The sequence below is a fragment of the Python bivittatus genome, unplaced genomic scaffold, assembly GCF_059951505.1.
Source record: "Python bivittatus isolate LINGU-HERP-01145 unplaced genomic scaffold, Pbiv_v1 ctg000220_np1212, whole genome shotgun sequence".
NCBI lineage: Eukaryota > Metazoa > Chordata > Lepidosauria > Squamata > Pythonidae > Python > Python bivittatus.
In genome coordinates, this window is record NW_028277048.1 from 2,239,579 (window position 1) to 2,260,254 (window position 20,676).

Below are 20,676 nucleotides of genomic sequence, written 5' to 3' on the forward strand. Positions count from 1 at the left end.
GTCAAAACGGCGACTGGAGGAAAGGCCGTTTAAAGTCCCCGCCCCCTTCGCATGCTTCGGAGCGGATATTTCATAACTTACTTCCGGTTTCTGGGTGGGGGGCCTAGAACCTTTCTCCACGAGAGTTTCGGCGGGAGGTGAGTAAGTCGGCGGCTGGGGGTGGCGAGTTCACGGGTAGGGGCGCACCTGTCGGAGGCTGCTCTTGGGGCAGATTTCCCGGGGGTGGGGAAACGGCGGGGCTGGGCTGCTGTGGCACCTGCCTTTAGCAGTCGGTGTACTAGTCGGTCGCCACGTAGGAGAGCCCGCTGGGTTAGAAGGCATAGCATGGCTCGCACCGCATCTCGTTCACACGATGTAAGCTGGCCCAGCCTTCCTTAACCTGCTCCTGTTCAGATAACTTGCGCTATAGCTTTCATCCTCCACAGACAGTATGAACGGAGTTCTAGTCCAGCACGTCTTGAAGGCTCTAGACTGGGAATGGCTGGGATAATTAGCCATTGTTGCCATTAATGTACTCTCCTCGTTTGAGTGCGAATTAGGGTGAAGGTCTTTTTTTTTCCTGCAAAAAGTATTGTGGCCTTGTATTATTAATTGTTCACTCTTAAACTTTAGAAAATATATCTAAAGTGCATTTGACTAATGTAGAACAGTACTTAATTGTTAGTTCTTTGTCCATTAGGTTTTTTGTTTGTTCAGTCGTTAAGTCGTACAAAGAGCCAAATTACTGCTACAGACCAATGAACACTTAATCTTAGCTCTTAGCAGAAAAGCTTCTGGAGAATTCATCCCCTTAACAGAACTTCTAACATGAATGAGAGGCAGTGATTATTCATTTTTTGCTTTATGTGCCCATCAGTAGATTTCAAATTATAAAAGCTGTGAGGCATATCTCAGAAATCTGATTTAAAAACAGTATAATTGAAATTTCAGTTTTCCATGTTTATGAGGGCTGGTTTAAATTGAAAATCAAAATACTGAGCTATAGTTTGTCTAGAAAAGTTACTGTTTCAAAATTATCTCTATCTGGGCTTAATGTGGTGTGTCCAGGAATTAGGAAGTTTCCTTAGAGTATTTAAGACACTGAACCATATTAATTAGGAAGGTGGGAAGAGAATAAAGTTTGACAGAAAAGTATGCATTGCCATTTACTAGCTTAATCCCCAAACGGAGGTTTCTGCTTCATATGGCAGCTGGTAATGTCAAGCAAGTAAAACCTTGGCTGTATTAAGCCATGGTTATCATAGCTGGACTTTAAACTCAGAACATGAGAGGTGCATGTTTCTCATTTGCACCAATTGGTGCATTTGTGTGGTAGTTTGGAAACAGCAAAGTTTCTTGAGGGAAATTTGACTCTTGCCAGTTTCGTGGAGTTATCCATGCAGTTTTCTTGGCAACATTAAGGAAGTGATTTGTCATTCCTTCTTCCATTTTTTAAATTTTTTTTAATTTAGCCTATAGCCCTGGGGTGTCTGATGGTCTGTCACTGAAATACCAGCTGCACAGGTAAACCAAGGTTGTCTTGGTCCCTACCACCTTGCTGGGCTGGAAATAGTAGACAGTAGTTGAATTCCAGAAAGCAATACAATGCTACATTACTTGTGTTGCTTTATGTTTCAGCGTGTTGGAGAAATTCTGCCCTTCTATAATAGCATTTTCAAGCAAAATATTGCACAGTAAAATTGGGAAGGACAGCAATTAACATTTGCAGGTAGTTTGTAGTGCCTGACTGTACTGCTATTGATTTTGATTTTTTTAAAGGGATAATCCCTCTTTCAAAGGAAAGGAAAAATTCCCCTGGATCCTTTGTCAACTCTTGGAACTTGAAGAATATGTCAAGCAAAGCCCAGTCCCCAGAGCTTATATTTGCCATGGTGGTGACACCTAGTCACTTCTATTCTGGCTATAACAACTTTATCATCTTGTTTTTAAGTTTTCCACTGGAAAAACCATTAAAATGCTTAGTGTTATGATGCAGGCCCATGTTCTAAGTATCTTGGTATATTGTATCCAGAACAGGGATCCCTTTGTTAGCATCCTTATGGCAGCTGTAATAAATAGTCTGACATTTGTGGAAACCATTTGGGGGAGTAGAAGAGCTATCGTAATTGGTTCATGTGTATTCCTGTTCAGTTTTGGGACCTGATGGTCCTTAATGGTTCTCACATTTGAGATGAGATATTTTATTACCGTAAGTGGGAGGGAGACACACTGGAATAATTTTAATGTGTTTAGGTGATAGCAAAACAAGTACAAGTCTTGGTCAAGAATGCAAGCAAATATGTACCAATTTTATTAGAAACTGAAAAGAAATCTTTGGACTTGCATTTTAGGCACTCAGGAGATCAGCTTCATAGAATTTTTCAACCTCAGAGAAAAATTATAAATCACGTGTGAGGATCCTACCTGAAACCTGTGTAACTTAAAAGGGAAGGCAGATCTTAAGTGTACTGTAGAGGGTTGAATTCCATCATCATCATCATCTTTATTACGGTCACAGACCAGAATTACAAATAAACATACATTAAAATACATTGAAATACATTAAAAATACATTAAATGAAGTGAACAGAACATGATAATATATTTACAGATTGGTGGGATCATCAGTGGGCAGTCAAAATCTGCCTAATTTTGCAGACAGTATAACAAAGTTTAGCTACGTTCAGGGAAACTAAATAATTCTGATCAGATAGCAACAACTGGATATAAAAAAGATCAGAATTCCCAGGATATTTTATCAGATGAGGAGTTATTAAATGGGTTCGTGAGTCCTTATAGGTTGAATTCAAATCAAGTTCTTAATATTTAAAATGAAATTGGATGAGAGGGGAGGAATATTCTACATCTTCCTCCTCCATCTGTTCATGGTAACAGGAAAGTTTATTCAATTCATATGGCCGCCCATCTCAACAAGTGACTCTGGGCAGCAAACAGAATTAAATTAAAATTAAAAACAATTAGAAACATTACTAAAATCAAAATACAAAACAGCTATGAAATATCAAACCCAAATCACTAGTACAACCAAGAATTGGGAGTTTCTGGAGTAACAGGTCCTTTGCATTTTGTTCCAGGAGTTGCTGGTTTTGAGCCTCCATTATGCTGCTTCTGTATCTTGGGCTGCTCTCACTTTCTGGCCTGGCTTATCCTGTGGAGGTGAAACGTCCACGAGGTGTCTCCCTAACAAGTGAGTTTTAAAGCAGATAATAGTGGGTTAAGTGGCAGCTTAGAATTCCTCTTACAATATATTGCTCAGTCAGACAATTTTGTTATTTCTAGCAATCAGGGAGTGGAAACAAGTTGTGTGTATCTTTTTGTACTATAAATCAAAGGATTGCATCCATGTTGTATTAACAAACCCCCATAATTCTCTGATGTTTGTTTTCCTGGATTTAAAATGGAGGCATGACAGAGAAAGCTGATCATGTGTTAGAATCTGGAGACAGATTTAAAGCAAATGAGTTAGTTAAAAGAAAAAACCAATTTAGTGTTTGAATTTAGTTTGTTTGTACATACAGCTGCCTCTTGCCCTCCACACTGATTTGTTTTGAATACTAATGATAAGTTATAGAACTGGAGTGATAGTTAATTGCATCCTATTCAGCATCTTTCTTTGTCATTGAATATAAGTTATATAGACATAAGACATGGAATAATTTAACTAGGCATGGAATATTAAGTGTTGAATTAAGGAAAGAATACTTTTCTGAATTGGCATATCTTTGTTCAGTATTTTTCTTGCTTGAATCCAAGTGTATCTTCCTGTTATTTTTAGACCATCACTTCTATGATGAATCAAAACCATTTACTTGTCTTGATGGCTCTGCAACAATATCCTTTGATAGAGTCAATGATGATTACTGTGACTGCAAAGATGGCTCAGATGAGCCAGGTAAGTGAGGAATATTTAAATTTGCCCTGGTTGCATACATTGCCTCTCTCCCCCCCAACTCCAAATCTTGCTGCTTGTAATTACTGCTGTAAGAATGTTTGTTAATATTGTGTTTCGCAGGGATACACATTAGCCAGCATGTATCTCTCTTTTGGCAAGGGACAATAACTCATCTTCCAGTGCTCCATTAATTCTATTAGATTGCTTAGCAGTTAAACACTAATCTCTGGAGATTGTCTTAAAATTTGGTGTCCAGACATAAAACCATATTTATGATACAGATGATAGTAAGTGGATTCTCACTGCAAAATATTGATGACATAGATGAACAGCTTTTGGCCAAGATAAAAATAATGGCAATTAAAAATTTAAAATGAGTAAAATGAAGTATAATATTGTACATATCACTTAATGGAAATTGAATACATCATTGTGATTAGCCTTATTATTTAAAATCTCCAGAACTTCTTAAAAATCTTCTTCAGTTTCTGTAAGAGTTTCCTTGCCTTTTTTGCTGCCATAGCTTTTAATGATACCTTATGAATAACAAGCAAATTGTGATTGTTTGGAGAAAACATAAATTAAGCCGCATATGCAAACTCTCTACTAAACAGAGCATCCATGTAAATGGCATCAGCTAGCTTGTTGCTGATGGCAGTCAGTATCCTACACATGGAAGGAAGGAGGCCCTCATCCTGCTTTCTCCTGTTCTCCAGCCCCTTCTTCCCCTTTTGTTCAACATGCTCACAACTGTCTTCTCTTTCTGCCCAGGAACTGCTGCATGTCCCAATGGCCGCTTCCATTGCTCCAATGCTGGATACCGTCCTATGTACATCCCCTCTTCCCGCATCAATGATGGGATCTGTGGTAAGCATTGCTGTCTTGTTGTAAAGGAATCCTTAGGCTCTGAAGAGTGGAACACAAGTGACAGATGCTAACAGTTCTCCTTCTTGCCCCCTTAGATTGCTGTGATGCAACAGATGAGTACAACAGTGGCACAGTGTGTGAAAACACCTGCAAGTAAGACTACTTGTTTTATAAGAAGCCCCTTCTTTGTTCAGAGGAGTGATTCAGAAGCAGCCTCAAGTGCTAGCTCTCAAATGTTGTACTACTTAGGGAAGAGGGGTGCATCTAGAACAGGGCTTCTTAAGCGGGGAGTAATTACCCCCAAGTGGGTAATTTGGGCACATCCTGGGGGTAATGAGCAATTTGTAGTTGATTGTGAATTGAGGATCCAGTTTGGGACTGCTGCCACTGAGACACTTGTGTAAAATAACAGTCTAGATTTTTTGTGAGGGTAATGACATCATTCAAGGCCAGGAAAGAGGGTAACTGGGTCAAACAGTTTAAGAACCAGTGATCTAGAAATCTGAGAGTTCGTCATGGGCACTTACAAAATAATTGCTATGGGGGCTTGTCTGTTCACAATATGGCTGCTAATGGTGGTTATGAGGGGAAAAGCTGGCTACCAGCAGGTGAAGTAGTAAGGTTGTTTTCCCCCTCAGGATGCTATCACCCCCAATTTTCTTTTTATGTTTTCATGGAGCAGAACTGGGCTGAAATTACCTGCCATGCTTACTTTTTAAGAATTTCTGTAGACCCTTTTTTGGAAATGAATGCCATAACCTGGTGCTTTGCAGCACGCCAACTTTATGACTACTATTTTTAGTTTATTTACCACTTTATGATGTTCAGGATTATGTGCCATACTTATGAATTTGGAGAGTAATAATAGCCTTCAGGATATTAGACACTGTCCTGCATCTATGCCATTTTGTACACTTGTGTAAATATGGGATTTTTCTAGGATAGGATTTATTTCTAGGCATTGATAGATACCATGATTGAACAATGTCTTGTCCTAAACTTTGGCATTCTATTCCCTCATCCCTCTGCAGAGAGATGGGCCGAAAGGAGCGGGAGGCACTGAAGCAGATGGCTGAGGTAGCCAGAGAAGGCTTTGAAATCAAGAAGGCCCTGATGGAAGAAGCAAGTAAGAGAAAGGAAGAAAAACAGGTGAGAGGTAGCCTGTGAAGAAAATACTTATTGGTAGTTGGACTGGATGTTTTAATTCTTGCTAAAGTGCTTTTGAGACACTGAGAGGAGCTAAGTTATGGCCCTTCTTAGGCTGGGATTTGATACTCCTCTAAGAAAAGTTAGAACTTTGTGGTTGTATAAGCAAAATTTGGGAGTGCACCCTATTCTTGAGTATCCTGAGAAGACTCCCTGGCAGTCTTTCTGTTCTCTGTATTGTTCTAAATGCTGATTGTCCATGTACATTTTAAACTGAATATTGTATAACATGTATGTTTATTATTAACATGTAATAATGTCATGTATGGCAATACAGAATAGTTGTTCAGCAATTATCTACCTCTGCTTATTTCTTTTCTTTTCATCTTGCAAGGCGATTAACTGGGATTCAAGCAAGGGTTGGTTACAGATTTGTAATGCTTTCCTGTGAATCTATTTGGACTCGGACTATATTCAGAGACTTTCTTTCTTTCCTCTCATCTTAGAAAAAACTAATGGAGCTACAGGAGGGTAAGAAGTCTGTGGAGGAACAAGTGGAGGCACTGCGGTTAGCAAAGGAAGCTGCTGAGAAACCTGAAAAAGAGGCCAAAGATGTCCATCAGAAAGCCTGGGAAGGTAAGTCTGGGTTACTCTAGTGAGGGCTTTAATGACAGTGAATATTTAGCATAAAAGAATGAGACCACAGGAAAGAGCATTTGGTCTATGTGAGAATCACAATGGGTGGCAAGTTGTGAGTAGCTTAGGAATGAAAATAATGACATTTTTTTCTCATCTGAAATGATAGGGTGCCTGAGAAAACTGGTAAGATTTGGGGAGATGATGGCAGATGCATGAACTTGGTTCAGAAAGCCACATTACCTGATAGGGATGTGCAAAGCCAAATGTTTTGGTGCATTGGCATGGTCCAGAGGAAAAATTAAATGTTTAAGAGTAATCTAGAATGTTCCGTTTCTAGAACTTTGGGTTTTGTGCATCCCTGTTGCTGAGTCTTTTTTGTCTTTTCCTCCCCAACACAAGGACCAAGCATTCCTAAATGAACCTTTCCATGTCCTGAGGCACTGTTGTAGTTGATTTCTTTGCAGGTTGAATCTCCCCAAATTTGGTTTGCTTGGAACCAGACTTAGGATGCTTGATATAACTCTAAGGCTGATGTTAACTACTTTGTTCATTGCTGGGCCTTCCCTCCAAATGCTTAGGGTGCTAAGGGTGCCAGAGAGAGGGATTCCTTTCTTCTTTTCTTACTGTGGGTGGAGTCATATGGGTCTTCTTGTGTAGGCATACGTTCTGGAAGATTTAAGTTACATGCTGTAAGATTTGGTCATGGACACTGGCTTAACCCACATTAATAGGAGAAGGTTAGTACAGAATGTCACTAAATATCACTTGTATAACAATATTGACAATACAGGAAAATTGTCATCTTCATGATCTGATACAGTTTCTTATAAGTATTTCTCTGGCCATGTTCAAAACAGAGTGCTGGACTAATGGACTCATCCTGGCCTGCACCAGAAGGGCTGCTTTTATGTTTTTGGTTTGATTGCGTATTAGCACAATACCATCTTAAGGGGATAACATGGAGTTCTTAACAAGGAAAATGTTAGCTGGACTTGGAGGGGGAACAGAATTTCATAGAATTTCTTAGGATCCATTAAGCTACCTAAAAACAATGTGAGTAGCTTAATGAATGCTTAAGAATTGCAGCAGAGTTTAGAGCTCTGCAGAATGTTTTTCTTAAGTGTCACAACAGTTCAGTTTTTAAAATACTTTAGAAATATTTAATACGTCAAATAACACAAGTTTGCCAGGTTTTGCATGGTGGCATGAAAAATCAAGCAAAGAATAATTAAAAGCAATTGAACCTGCCTGAGGATGGATAGCCAGAAATGGCTCAGGCTCAGCATTAACCATGGGCTACTTTTTAACTTAAAAAAAGATGCTTTGGTATGTACCTGCCATGTCAGCTATTGAACTATATTCTTCTCAGGTTTGACAGGGGTCTGTAAGAGAAGTTTATAATCCTCAAGTCCCTTTTGGATAATTTTATACACACACACACACACACACACACACACACTGCATTTTATGTTGCTATTTTAAAGTTTATACTACCCTGATTGCTAATGTTAATCTCTTTCTCTTTTGTCACACATAGGTAGCCTGAGCAAGTATCTTAGCGTTTTTTAATTTAATATTATCTTTTATCCAAAACTCTTTGTTTGTATGTACCTTTCCTACTTATCCTGATATTGTCAATTTAGTTTTGGATATTTGAACACCAATTCCCTTGTGCTGGTTAATGACCACAATAAAGTTATTTCTTTCTATTGAATGTGTCACGAGTTAAGCATGGGCATAAGTAAAAAACAAATGCTGGGCATGCCTCTGACTCTTGTGATTTTGCTTAGTGTGCAGATGGTACAGGTGATCTTGGATACCTCTTAAAGATCAAAACAATAGGAAAAATGAAAGCTGTTTGTGGAATTGCAGCTTTGAGGGAAGGATTTTGAATTCAGGCGGATATTGATATTTTGATGGCTGAATGGCACCGTCTTTGAAATTGGTAAGCTGTCCAAGCAGTGATGAGCTTTTGGGCTTAATGGCCATGGTCTAGTTTTCTGTTGTCCTGATGTTTTGCCAGCAGCTGTGGCTGGCTTCTTCAAAGGCAGGGTGAGCTGCTTTCTGGTGTACCTCTTGGCAGGTCACAGGCATCGCTCTTTTAGATGTTCTTTAAAATAAATTATTACCCATCTGCTTTGCAACAGAAGAGAAAGCAGCTGAAAAAGCGGCACAGGATCAAGCCAAAGCAGAAGAAGCTTTTCATAAACTGGATGATAACGCAGATGGAATGTGAGTTTAATTCAATTTCTTTTTTCAGTGGCAAAATTTTTCGGTATTTGGGTCAAGGTGTAAACAGAGCAAATGTTGTTCTATTCCTTCCTTCCCCTAGTGTCCAACTCTGCAATTCCTTTGGGGAGCATCCATTGCCATTCACAAGGAATGCTTTCTCTTAAAAAAATAGTAATATACACCTGTCCATGCAATAGTTCCTAATTTGTAAATACAGTGGTACCTCGGGTTATGAACGCCTCTACTAACGAACATTTCGGGTTACGACCAGCTTCGGCAGGAAAAATTTACCTCGGGTTACAAACTCGCCTCGACTTACAAACCGGATCCGCGGCCATTTTCCCTGCTGGCACGTGGTCGCGGCTTCCTGTGGGCGAGGTCACGGTAGCAAGGAGACGTTCGGTGAGGCTTGTGTGTTTTGTGGTGTTTTGCGAAGGTTTTTGGTATGCGTGTTAGCATGGCTCCAAAGAAAATGCAGAGCAGGCTTGGCAGGAGTAAGGCTCTGAAGAGAAAATTGCCTCGGGTTGCGACCAAATTCGGGCGGAGGGTGGAACGGATTAACCGGATTTACATTGAACCCTATGGGGAAATTTGCCTCGGGTTGCGACCAAATTCGGAGGGCGGAACGGATTAACCGGATTTACATTGAACCTTATGGGAAACTTTACCTCGACTTGAGACCAACTCGAGTTGCAACCAGAGTCACGGAACGGATTAAGTTCGTATCCCGAGGTACCACTGTAATACCAAGCAGTTTGTAATCCTTCCACCTCCAAGAACGAAGGATCTGTAGATCATCTAATCCAATCTCAATTGCTCTTTTTCTCTCCTTTTGAGGCAAGATATTCTGTTGGCCAGAAATGCCTAATGAATCTTCAAGATCAATTATTGCTGAAAATATCTATTTTTGATTAAAATGAAAACCAGGAACCTAGTTTTCTTTTGGTAATTCCTGTTCCAGATTTTTGGCCAACTGGCTGTCGCCCTAACTGGCTTGTTTGCCTCCTGTGTCTTCAGGATATCTACTGTGGAGCTTCAGGCACACTCTGAGCTGGATGTTGATGGGGACGGTATTCTATCAGAAACGGAAGCTCAGGTAAGAAGGGAAATACTTATCTATAAAGGAAGGCTCTTCTGATTCAAGCAGGCATTTTCATCTTTGCCAGGGAAACATCCTTCTTTCAAGGACTTTCTATGCTTTGTGGTTCTTCTGTCCCTCTTTCTTGTAAGATCAGAATGAATACCACTTTAAACTTGGAGGGAAGCTGGAGGTGACAAAGTTGTAGGTGCAGATGCTCTTGGCTTAGCAGACATTTCTGTGAAGATATTTCTTTAGCCAGTTCCTCTTTCAGCAGTTTTCATTGTGCCTTGTTCTATTTGTTCTTAGTAATTCTCTTTATGGAACTGCCTGATTTCTGGCAAGATATACTGGATATTCAGTGTTTATTGCATTGGAGACCAGTCTGTTCATCTTCCAAGGTTGAGGGGAGAAACACACCATTTATCTGAGAGCCAAGGCTAACATCCATGTGGTGATGTAATTTACAGAACATTTTCCATGCCAAATTACAGTTGGTGAACATATACTTTCCAGCATTATTTCCTGGGGTTGTAAAAAGAGAGTTGCTTATACAATATAGACTCACCTGGTCATTCGTCATCTTCTCCAGTGATGCCCACATAGACTCCTCCTAAAGTATCTTATAGTCATGTGACAGTGGAAATTCATATGGAGGTTGAGAGTTAATTTACTTTCTATTATTCCACCAAAAATACTATTGACCCATAACATCGGTACGTGGTCTAGGACAGAAGAAACATTTCCCTATTGTTAACCATATTTAAGAGATGTCAGGAGTATTGCTTGACCTCTTCCTCTCTGCACTTTTTTTTACATTAATTCAACTTGTTTCTTCCAGCAATTAGTTGGAATTGAAGTGGATTTAAAGCTGCTCACAGCTAAAAGAACTGGGAAATACTGTTTTGCACTAGACACAAATAATGTATGTGAACAAATTATAAACTTATAGCTGTATGCGTTGAATCACAAGTGTTTGTCGAAAGGCAGTTTTTTTACTTCAATTTCACTCATCTTTTTTGGGGGCTGGGGAGAGAAAAAGAAATATAAACAGATTTGTAATCTTAAGGAGTGATGCAAAATTTTAAACATTCATATTCAAAAGTTCAACCCTGAAGCTATTTGTAAGCCACCCAGAGTCACAAGTGTGAGATGGGCAGCTATATAAATTAAATAAATCAATAAAATAAAGATGGAGACAGTCTGTTAGGATTACTGTAGTCATGTTCCTTATTGTGATTGGTTCTATTTAAGAAAAATGCTACCTTGTTGTCTTTGCAAATTTCATCCACATTCTGGGAAGCAGGAGGCTCACTTGCTGAGTTGTATTAGTACTTCCATTAGAACGATACAGTGGCTCAGCTCTGCTCTTATTCTTCCAGGCTTTGCTGGATAACTCCTTGCAGGTGGACAGAGGCCATTTCCAGGACACTGTGTGGCCAGCAATCAAGGAGAAGTTCAAAATGGAGGTCAGTGTCCCAAATACTGAGAATAAGTACTTCTGGAAGAATGGTTTGGAATATATATTTAGGGCAGCTGCTCCTTCATAAGAGGATTCATGCTGGGTGGGCAGACCCATTCTCAGGGGATAGCTCAGTTGTGGCATCTTTTATTGATTGATTGTACTTTTAAATCTTGGCAGGCATTAATATTAAGCTTTCTCCTTAGGAAGTGGGTCTGCTCAACACAGTTTGAAACTTAATACATAAATATATTTATATCCTATCTTCCTAGCGCTCAGGCAGCACTCAGGGTAGTTAACAGCAATTAAAATCGATGAAAAAGACTGAAAATGTTAATTAACAAAGAAGAGTGATACAGTTAGGAGCAGACAAATAGCAAACCGAAAAATAAAATCTCAGATGAAATTTACTTTCCATGTTGAACAAATGTATTCTTAAATGAAGTGTCCACCAATTGTTGAAAGACCTCAAAGAGAATACCAGTTTAGCCTCTTGTGACACATATCGAAAGCTCTATGAAGAAGTTTCTTTCTCTAACAATTGCACATGCACCATAGTCAGGATATGGAGAAAAGTCTTTGATGTGACCAAGATAGTATGGGGAGGCAATATTGAAGATCCTAGACAATGCTCTTTCTGTTCTGTGAAGCCTTGGAGGAAAGATAGATTCTTATTATTTTGGATTCCTAAATAACATCTGTAGTACTCATTTTTCATTGCTTCTCAAATTGTTGAAGAGCCAAGTTGAGTTTGATAACTGAGCACATGAACAGGAATAGTTTAGGCTGAACTTGGTTTTTCCTTTACAGAACTTGGCTGAAGTACAGCCGCCACAAAATACTCCAGTGGAAGACGAGTCAGATAATCAGTCTGATGCCCAAGTGGACCAGTTACCTCCTGAGGAGGACTATGATGAAGAGGAGGAAGAGGAGGAGGAAGCTGACGATGATAGTCTGGATGAAGAGATGAAGGTACAACACTGAACTACTGTATGAGGTCTATCAATGAAATTTACAAGGTTTCTCACTGTACTCCTAGATTCCATCTGCAAACTTGTGCTCCATAGGAAAATGTATGCAGATTTGTTTGTTTTATTTCTTCAGTTCTTTATAGTTTGTATGACTTAAAAAGAGTCAACAGTAAATTATGTATTGAGGAGAGGGGAAAGAGATGTTTTAATAAACTTTGGCCAAATCTTATGAAAGATCAGTAGTGAGGTAGCTCTCCAGTAACTTCTGGAGCCTTTTACAGATGCTATGTGTATGTATTCAAGCCTCCAAAATTGCTTAATAACCCAAATGACATGGAGAATTCTGCAGGCATGGAATTCTGGATGATAAATAGTCCTATTTCATATTTAGGTGGATAAAATCAGGAAGGGCCCAGGTTTGCCCTCTTCTTGGGGGCAGTGGGGAATGGGACACTTCAGGCTGTATAGAACAAAGTACAGGTAAGTTGCAATTAGTGCGAATTTGAATAGTGTGATATTCGATTTAGTGTAAATTATAAATTGATACCAGGTCACGTTTAAAGCAAGCCAAAATTCAGTTAACACAAGGGTAGCACTTGCGCAGCTGAGGCTAGCACATGTGCAGTTGACAGTGGGATTTTAGATACTAATCATGTGTGCAAAATGGAGAAAAGTTCTGTTCAAGGAAAGCTCAAAAAGAAGAGGCTCATTTTAAAGAACTACAGCAGAATACAGGAGATAGCAGATACACTTTTGATATGGGTTAATCCTCTTTTACTGTTGCACAGTATTTCATTAATAAACATATAAAAATTTATGTTTAAAAATTTTAATTGCCTATTTCTGTCAAGCTGGAACCAATTACCTTGTTTTCCATAGAAATATCACTTCGAATAGTGCAAATTTGAATAATGTAACCATTTTGTGGGATTCATTAACCGCACTAATCAAGACCTAAAACATAGAAACTTACTGGTTTTGTTTAATCTGTAGTTAAATCTGTAGTTTAAGCAACATTAAACATTTTCTTTAATGTTAGAAACTTCTCCAAATACAGAAAAGGAACTTGTGTCTCTCTGGATGTTATTGAATTACAGTTCCCACATCTTTGACCAGGCTATTTGGAGCTGCTGGGAGTTATAATTCAGTGGCATCTCCAGCGCTACCCAAATCCCTGCATTGCTTTCCCAGTCTTTAAAAATAAGCTAGAGAAAAAAAATACTTACAATGATCCTTAATATTTGCCTCTTCTCATACCTGTACTGATTGTACATAGAGTCAAAAATGTATTGCTTTGCTTTATTTGAAAAAACATTTCTATGTAAAGCCAAATATTTCATAGAGAATCATGCATACAGCAGTCATTATCTGTCTTGCAAACTATTTAGATTAATAATTCCCTCTTTGGACAGTACAAAGACAGTGTTGCCTGCTGCCTGCTAAACAATTTAAATGGTGCCATTTGTGTAAGTCAAGGGTGGGTAACCTTGGTGGCCAAGTAGTACCTGTAGTTGGGGGCTGAGGACTGCAGAGAGGGTAGAGCCACATTAAATATGAGAATGGGTTGATTTGGGGGAGGACGTATGGGGATTTTATTTATTTTTAACTATAACATCTTTTTTAGGGCGTACATGACACACTCTCACGTTTTTCCTTCTCAAAATGGTGGGAAACTGTGCTGCCGTTATTTTTCAGCAGTCGTGATCAGAAGAGCTCTGAGGGCTGTTGAAAGGAAACCAGGAGGGTTGCCCATCCCCAGTGTAGACCACAGCATGCTTTTCCCATGGCATTCTTCTTGTAAAAAAAAAAAAGCAGTATTTAAACACTTTTTACAATGTCTGTTGAAATACATTCACTCATTTGAAGCTGGCAATATTTGAAATGACTCTATTGTTTAATGGTTAATAGTGAGTTATTCATAAATGAGAGTCAGCATGGTGAAGTGGGAAAGGTGCTGGACTGGGAGGATGGAGACCCAGGTTCTAGTTCTCCTTTAAGCATTGAAACCAGCTAGTAGACCTTAGGTGATTCACATACTCTCAGCCCCAAAACAGCATTGGGCTCTGTAACAAGGTGGCTGAACAACAGGCCCTTAGTCGCGCCACACACTGATGGCTTTGCTGTGTGAACTAGGCAAGCAGAATGTAAAAAAGTGGGCCCTGCAGGGAAGCAGGACAAATGCTAAAAAGAAAAAAAAAGTTGTCCACTAAGCTTTAGCAGGGTTTCTAATTACTTTTTCCCTCCTGATTTGGTAATGTGCTTTCTTTGGAAGCTCGGGTCACATGGTGTCTATAAAATCAACCTTGTTTTTCAGTTTATCCTGCTTTTCTTCTTCTCTTCCCATTGTTCCACAAGGGTATTGATTGATTTCAAAGAACTAACAGCATTCTTTTGGCTTAATGTCTCTGTAGGTCCCACCACCCAAGCCATCATCAGATGGCAAGGCAGCAGAGGAAGAAATAGAGAAGATGCCCCCTTATGATGAAGCCACTCAAGCTCTAATTGATGGTAGGCTGCTGAAAGTACCATGTCAAAGTTTATGATTGTGAAGGGATCTGGGAGAAGCAAGTTTCTGCACATAGATTTGTTGGTTAGAAAAGAGACAACCCTCTTGGTTCATAGTTGCTCTCTTAAAACTTTATGGTGAAGATGACAATTACAAACACAGCATACATTTACTAATTTTGATAGCTCATATAAAACTGAAACTCCTGAATAGTCTGCTCTGGAATCTGCCTTTAAACAAGTAACCAAAATGATGGTAAATATTTTCAAATATCAAGAAGAGATTATAGGGGGTTAGAGTTACAGAAGGGAGTGTCAAAGCAAATAGCAATTAGAATATTTGTCATAAATTATCTTTTTAGGATATTCCACCTGAGACAGAGGACTAGGCTACAAGTCAGAGTTTTTCTTGCATTATTCCTGCTACGATGATTTCAGGAAGGGTGCCTCAGCTTTGAGATGATCTGGTGTTTTTGGCAACTTTGCAGTTGTGATCTCTTTCTTGGAGAGAGTAATATGGGGCAGCTGATACCTCATATCACTTTTTACAGATTTATTTGTCATTAGAATCCAAAGTAATGGCTCTCTTAGTTTACCAGACCTCCTTGTGGATTTGTATATTTGCAAGTCTTTGTTTGTTTGTTTGTTTGTTCAAGGGAAGATACCTACAAGCATATTAATATCTTGATTTTAAATGCTGATCAGTAGGACCTTGATGTTGATGATTGTGGCTGGCTAGCTCAGGGACGTTTCCTAAGGAATCATTTACAGTATTGACAGAGCTGCTACTGCTGGGTCCTTTGGAGTCTCTCTTCATAGGCCCAGTACTAAACGAATGGCCTGGCACTGACAACTGGTATTTTGAGGGGATGCATCCCCATCTAAGAAACAGTTGGGCCATGTTCTAGGAGCTGAGGTGAATAGCTTCTGCAGTCTTATGAAGCTGCCCTGTGCTGAGTAGCGTTTACTAGCAGGTTGCAACCTCTTTGACTACTCTGGGAACTTTTTTCTCAGGCTACCTTGAAGGATGCTTTTTGTTACTTGAGCAAGTGGGACCATTGGAATTCTAGGCACAGAAACCCCGTGTCATGAAGTGGGTAAGGTGCTGGACTAGGACCAGGGAGACCCAAGCTGAAGCCCACCTTCAGCCATGAAATCTCTCTGGGTGACTTTGGGCCTCTCTCTCTCTTTCTCTCAGCCCAGCCTACTTCACAGGGTGGTTGTGGGGGGAAAGATAGTAGGAAGGTATACAGTACACACCATCTCATGCTCCTGGGAGAAAGGCAGTATATAAGTCAAACCAATAGAAACCACTTGACTAGATCTGGAGTTGAAGAATAGCATAGCTTTAATGCCTAGTCTGTGGTTTTCTATAAAAAGAGCAACCTTTGTTGAAGACAAGCATTTGGTGAACCTTGCCAGCTCATGGTGGATAGAAATTTAGCATGTGACTCTCTTACCATTGAAGTAAGGAAGCTCTCACCTTTTCAATGATGCCTGCTAATTGAAGAGTGGCATGCTGTGTCTGTTTGTGTGTGCAGTGGTCCTCTTGGGCATTTTATAATCCCCAAACTCCCCAATGAGATCATCTAGCAATTTGATGCTGTAGAGCAAAAAGGGCAGCTGTCAATTTGCTTTCCTAAGGCTGGCCAAAACCTGGTTGTTAAGGAAATGCACATTCTGCACCTAGGAAAACAAAATTCTTTAAATAAGGCAAACTCAACTCAAATACTTTCCCCCCTGCTATTAGTGCTGGAAAGATCGCTTTAAAACATATTTTGCCATCTGTAAGAGCTAAAAAAAATGCTTTTACAATGTGGATTGGTGTAATTAAGAAACAGAATTCTGAACTTAAAACTAAATTGTAATTTTGCACTCCAGATCCGTGATCACTATCCTATCCCCAGGGCAAATCTACACTTTAAACTTCTGTTTTGGTTTGTAAACTGTCAATGCATTTAGTTGCATGTACATTTTAGCAGAAACTCTTTAAGGGGATTGGAGGGTTTGGGACTGTTTGTTCTTCTAATGGAATTAACTGCCAATGATAACGCCAGTGCACATTTCTTTGTTTCAGTAAATGTCATAAAGAGGCTTATGATCTACAAAACAAAAGGCTTCTGCTCTAAGAGGAGATGAGCAGCTGCTTTTAGTGCTTGGCTAAAAAGGGGTCTCTCAGAAAGTAGCATTATGGAGTTGGCAGGAGAAATTTAGGCCACTGAGTCCAACCTCCTCAGTGCAGGAATCCATGTTAAAGAATCCCCCCGTCACCCAAATTAATTATTTTTATGTTTTTGTTCATGGCCGTGTGCTGGATGCTGAATGCAATGCCTTGGTTATTGTCTCTGTATTTGTAGAAGGAAACAGGTCTGACCCCTCTAACTATTGTCCAATCAGTTTCTTAAATATTATTAGTAAGCTCTATACTAGGCACTTATTTTGGAAACTAGTGCACTGGATGGAGCAGAATAGCATACTTGCCAAACAGTAGGCTGGGTTTAGGATGGGGAGATCTAGCATGGAGCAGTACTTGGTTTTACAGTACACCTTCGTATTGACAAGTATCAGTCAGTCCCCAGAAAAGCTCTGTGCATGGCATTCACTGATTCAAAATAGCTTTTGACTCTGTTTCTAGAACAGAAGGAATTGGAGATCTTACATTGACAGGCACCTGTTGGCACTTATTAAAATGCTGCATGATAATAATACCTATATCCAAATTAGGCTTGACAATCAAGGTCAGTTTTTTGCTGTGGTGCCTACTTCCAAGGGTGTTAAGACAAAGATGTATCTTGGCCCCTTTGCTATTTAATTTTTATATCCACGATATGGCAGAAAACCTCACAAAACCAGAATATTGTCTGCCAAGTCTGGCTGGTAGACCTATTGCATTACTTTTATATGAAGGTGATGCAACCATTATCTCAGCTTCACCTGTTGGACTGAGGAGGGCATTAAGATCAGCTGCTTCTTAGTGCATGGATAGTGACTGGTTATTAACAAAAAGCAAAAATCATGGCTTTTTCAAAGAGAGATATAAACATAGATGGCAAATTAACAGGAATATTATTGAAGAGGTAAATATCTTGGATTTGTTATCAGATTACAGGGACTTGGAGGGGCCAAATTCAGTTTTTAAAAGAGAAGGTAAAAAAGAGTGGAGCCACCATCTTAAGGCTTTTCTGAACAAAAGGAGATACTTATATAGCAGGTGAACTGAAAGTGTTTGAGGCCAAAGTAAGAACACAGTTATTTTATGGCTTTTAAATTTGTGCCTATAAGGACATAGAGCTGTTAAAAGCTATTTAATCAGGATTTCTAAGGACATATTTTTGGTTCCACATTGGATCCCAAACCTAGTCCTTCAGGCTAAGGCTGGAATGGTGTCAATTAAAATCAAATGCAGATAGAATGTGTTAGCTATTAGCTTCAATTAATTTTTGACCCAAGTAGTTTGGCTGTTCTGACTCTTCAAGAAACATTCCAGTCGTCTTGGTGGAAAAGACTTAGGTGCACCCTGAGGTATTATGGACTTTCATCTAATATACTGATCTCAGTGGGTTCTGAACAGGCCAAACAATTATTTAAGCAGCATGGCAGAGATACTGATCTTCAGAATGATTTCAGTCAGGCTCCACCTTACTTTATCCCAGAAAGAAGTATTGCCCCTGTCCATTTTTTGTTTAATATTACAACTCAAAATACCCATTCCATCTCCTCTTTTGGAGGGGAGGTTTTGCAACATTTCTTTTTTTAAAATATAATTTTTTATTAAGAATTTTGATTACAGTAGTAAAAACTAATACAAACAATAGACGACAATAGAAAAAAGAATAAAAAGTGTAAGAAAAAATGAAAGAAGAAAAAGAAAAGAAAGAATATAATAAAGAAAAAGAAAAATATATAAAGAAGTGACTTCCAACCTTCATCAGAACAAGTATAAACAAATTTAGTAAATTTTCACCCCCTCTAAGGTTACAAATAGATATTTCTTCATCCCATATCCCATCCATTAAATATCAACTTTTCAATCCTGGTATCAGCAAAAAGTCCATAAAGGGTTGCCAGAACTTGCAAAAAAAGTCTTATTTTAACCTTGATCAAATAAACCAACTTTATATTCTTTCTTTTTACTTTTAACAGTCTCAATCTTTAATTCAATCAAATATTGTCATAGAATTTGATTTCTTTTCAATTCTTCTTTATCCCATCATAGATTTCTTCAAAGGTTAAACAAGCCTCTTTTTTAGATCCAGTAAGAAAACATTTTCCAGGTCATTCTCTGGGTTTATCATTTGTATTTAACTTTTAATTTTTAAAACTTCAGCTAGTTTCTTTTGTATATCCAGTAAAGCATCCTTTTCCAAATCATTCTCTTGGCCTGTCATTTGTAGTTCGACTTTCAGTACTTTCTCTGTCTTGTCAGATAAAATTTGTTCCATATCTGTCATTCCTTCATTAACATCTTTTGGACATAGTCTATCCATAGAACAGACATCATTACTGACAGTGTTGTCAGTATTAGTTACTAATTTCTGGCTCCATTCTTCAAAGATCTCCTTTAATGTTTCCGATATTAAAACATTTTGTGTCATTTTGTAAGTCTCAGTATTAACTGACATCAAGAACAGGCTTGTATTTTTTTTTTCCTTCTGCTTAGAATCTTTAATCCCCTCTAGTGTCCAATTTCTAAAATCATAAAATAATTTATCTTTGTTATGACTTGCAATAGCCAAGATAGCCAAAATAAGTCTGTTTCCCACAAGAAGCTATTTATTTTTTATAGTTAATTCCAAAATCTTATAGTAAAAGTAAATATTCAAAATTTATCTGGACCTTTAATCCAGTTATAACTTTCTTAGATCAAAATCTTATTTGTTATTTGTGTCAAATTCTTTAAGTTCTTAAGCTTATAATTAATTTTTCTTTTGTTCAGATTTGAAGATAAAACTTACCTGATGACTTTTCAGACTTGTCATTCCAAAGGTCTCTAATAGATTTAATATAGTTAATAGGCAATTTCCAAAACTGTCTAGAAAGTGAGATTTGCGAACTTAGTTCCTTTAAAAGGCTCCATTGCAGTTGCAAGCAAGATGGCTGATCCCTTTGTCTCCCAGCACTCAAACCCCTGGAAAACTGCTGTCCTGCAGTCTCCTCATGAGGAGCAGCCATCCAGAGCACATGTGGGTGATCTCCTGTCCTCTCCTTATCCAGAAAGGTTCCAAGGAACTGGCCTGCTCACCAGTTCCTTTGTCTTTGCTGCAGTCATTGGCTCTGCTTTCGTGGAGACATCTTCAGTTTGCCATACCTCCCCCTGAAAGTCCAGGTTTTGCAACATTTTTGAAGAACAGTGTCTCAGCCCATGTGGTGAAGAAGAAATCAGAACTCTTGGTGATGCACTGTTGTGCTCTCTTATACAGATATTTGGGCTATATATAATTCTCAGTTACAGCACAATATTTAGGCAGGACTGAGGATGACTATCTCATCTTCCTGTTAGCTGATCAGGAGGTGGAGATCTCAGGTAGTGTAACTAGGTTCTGTTTATTGGCTATGATAGAATGTAAATAGTTGCTTCAAATAGAGTAGGCCATTTAAGTCCAGGTGGTGTTTTATGTTAATATGAATTCTATTATTTTAGTTATATTCAGTTTTGATGTATCAGTATTTGCTTTGGTCTATGACCATAATAAACTAAACTAAACTTCATAGTTTTTAGTATTCTGATGATTTTTGTTGGCCTTATTTCAGTTTCCATGACTCCTTCAATTTTGAGGTCTAGAACTGGACACAGTACTAGAGATGGAATATGATAGAAGAAGAATAAAAGGAAAGAATGAGCTGTTATCTGGAAGGTCTATTTGGTTGAAGAAATCTAAATTCG

At 38.7% G+C, this 20,676-nt stretch overlaps 1 protein-coding gene across 1 annotated transcript in view; it reads left to right on the top strand.

Annotated features, from left to right (window-relative positions):
* Nucleotide 1: 1 nt before the first annotated feature.
* The window catches only part of PRKCSH (PRKCSH beta subunit of glucosidase II), a 35,737-nt gene continuing 15,062 nt past the window's right edge, over nt 2–20,676 (top strand). Inside the window, exons 1-12 of the mRNA XM_007423030.4 lie at nt 2–137; nt 3,075–3,187; nt 3,776–3,892; nt 4,664–4,759; nt 4,855–4,912; nt 5,791–5,908; nt 6,412–6,541; nt 8,692–8,776; nt 9,794–9,872; nt 11,237–11,323; nt 12,127–12,288; nt 14,699–14,795. Of these exons, the coding sequence (XP_007423092.1) occupies nt 3,100–3,187; nt 3,776–3,892; nt 4,664–4,759; nt 4,855–4,912; nt 5,791–5,908; nt 6,412–6,541; nt 8,692–8,776; nt 9,794–9,872; nt 11,237–11,323; nt 12,127–12,288; nt 14,699–14,795 (1,117 nt within the window). The 5' untranslated portion in view covers nt 2–137; nt 3,075–3,099. The remainder of the gene's footprint in view (nt 138–3,074; nt 3,188–3,775; nt 3,893–4,663; nt 4,760–4,854; nt 4,913–5,790; nt 5,909–6,411; nt 6,542–8,691; nt 8,777–9,793; nt 9,873–11,236; nt 11,324–12,126; nt 12,289–14,698; nt 14,796–20,676) is intronic.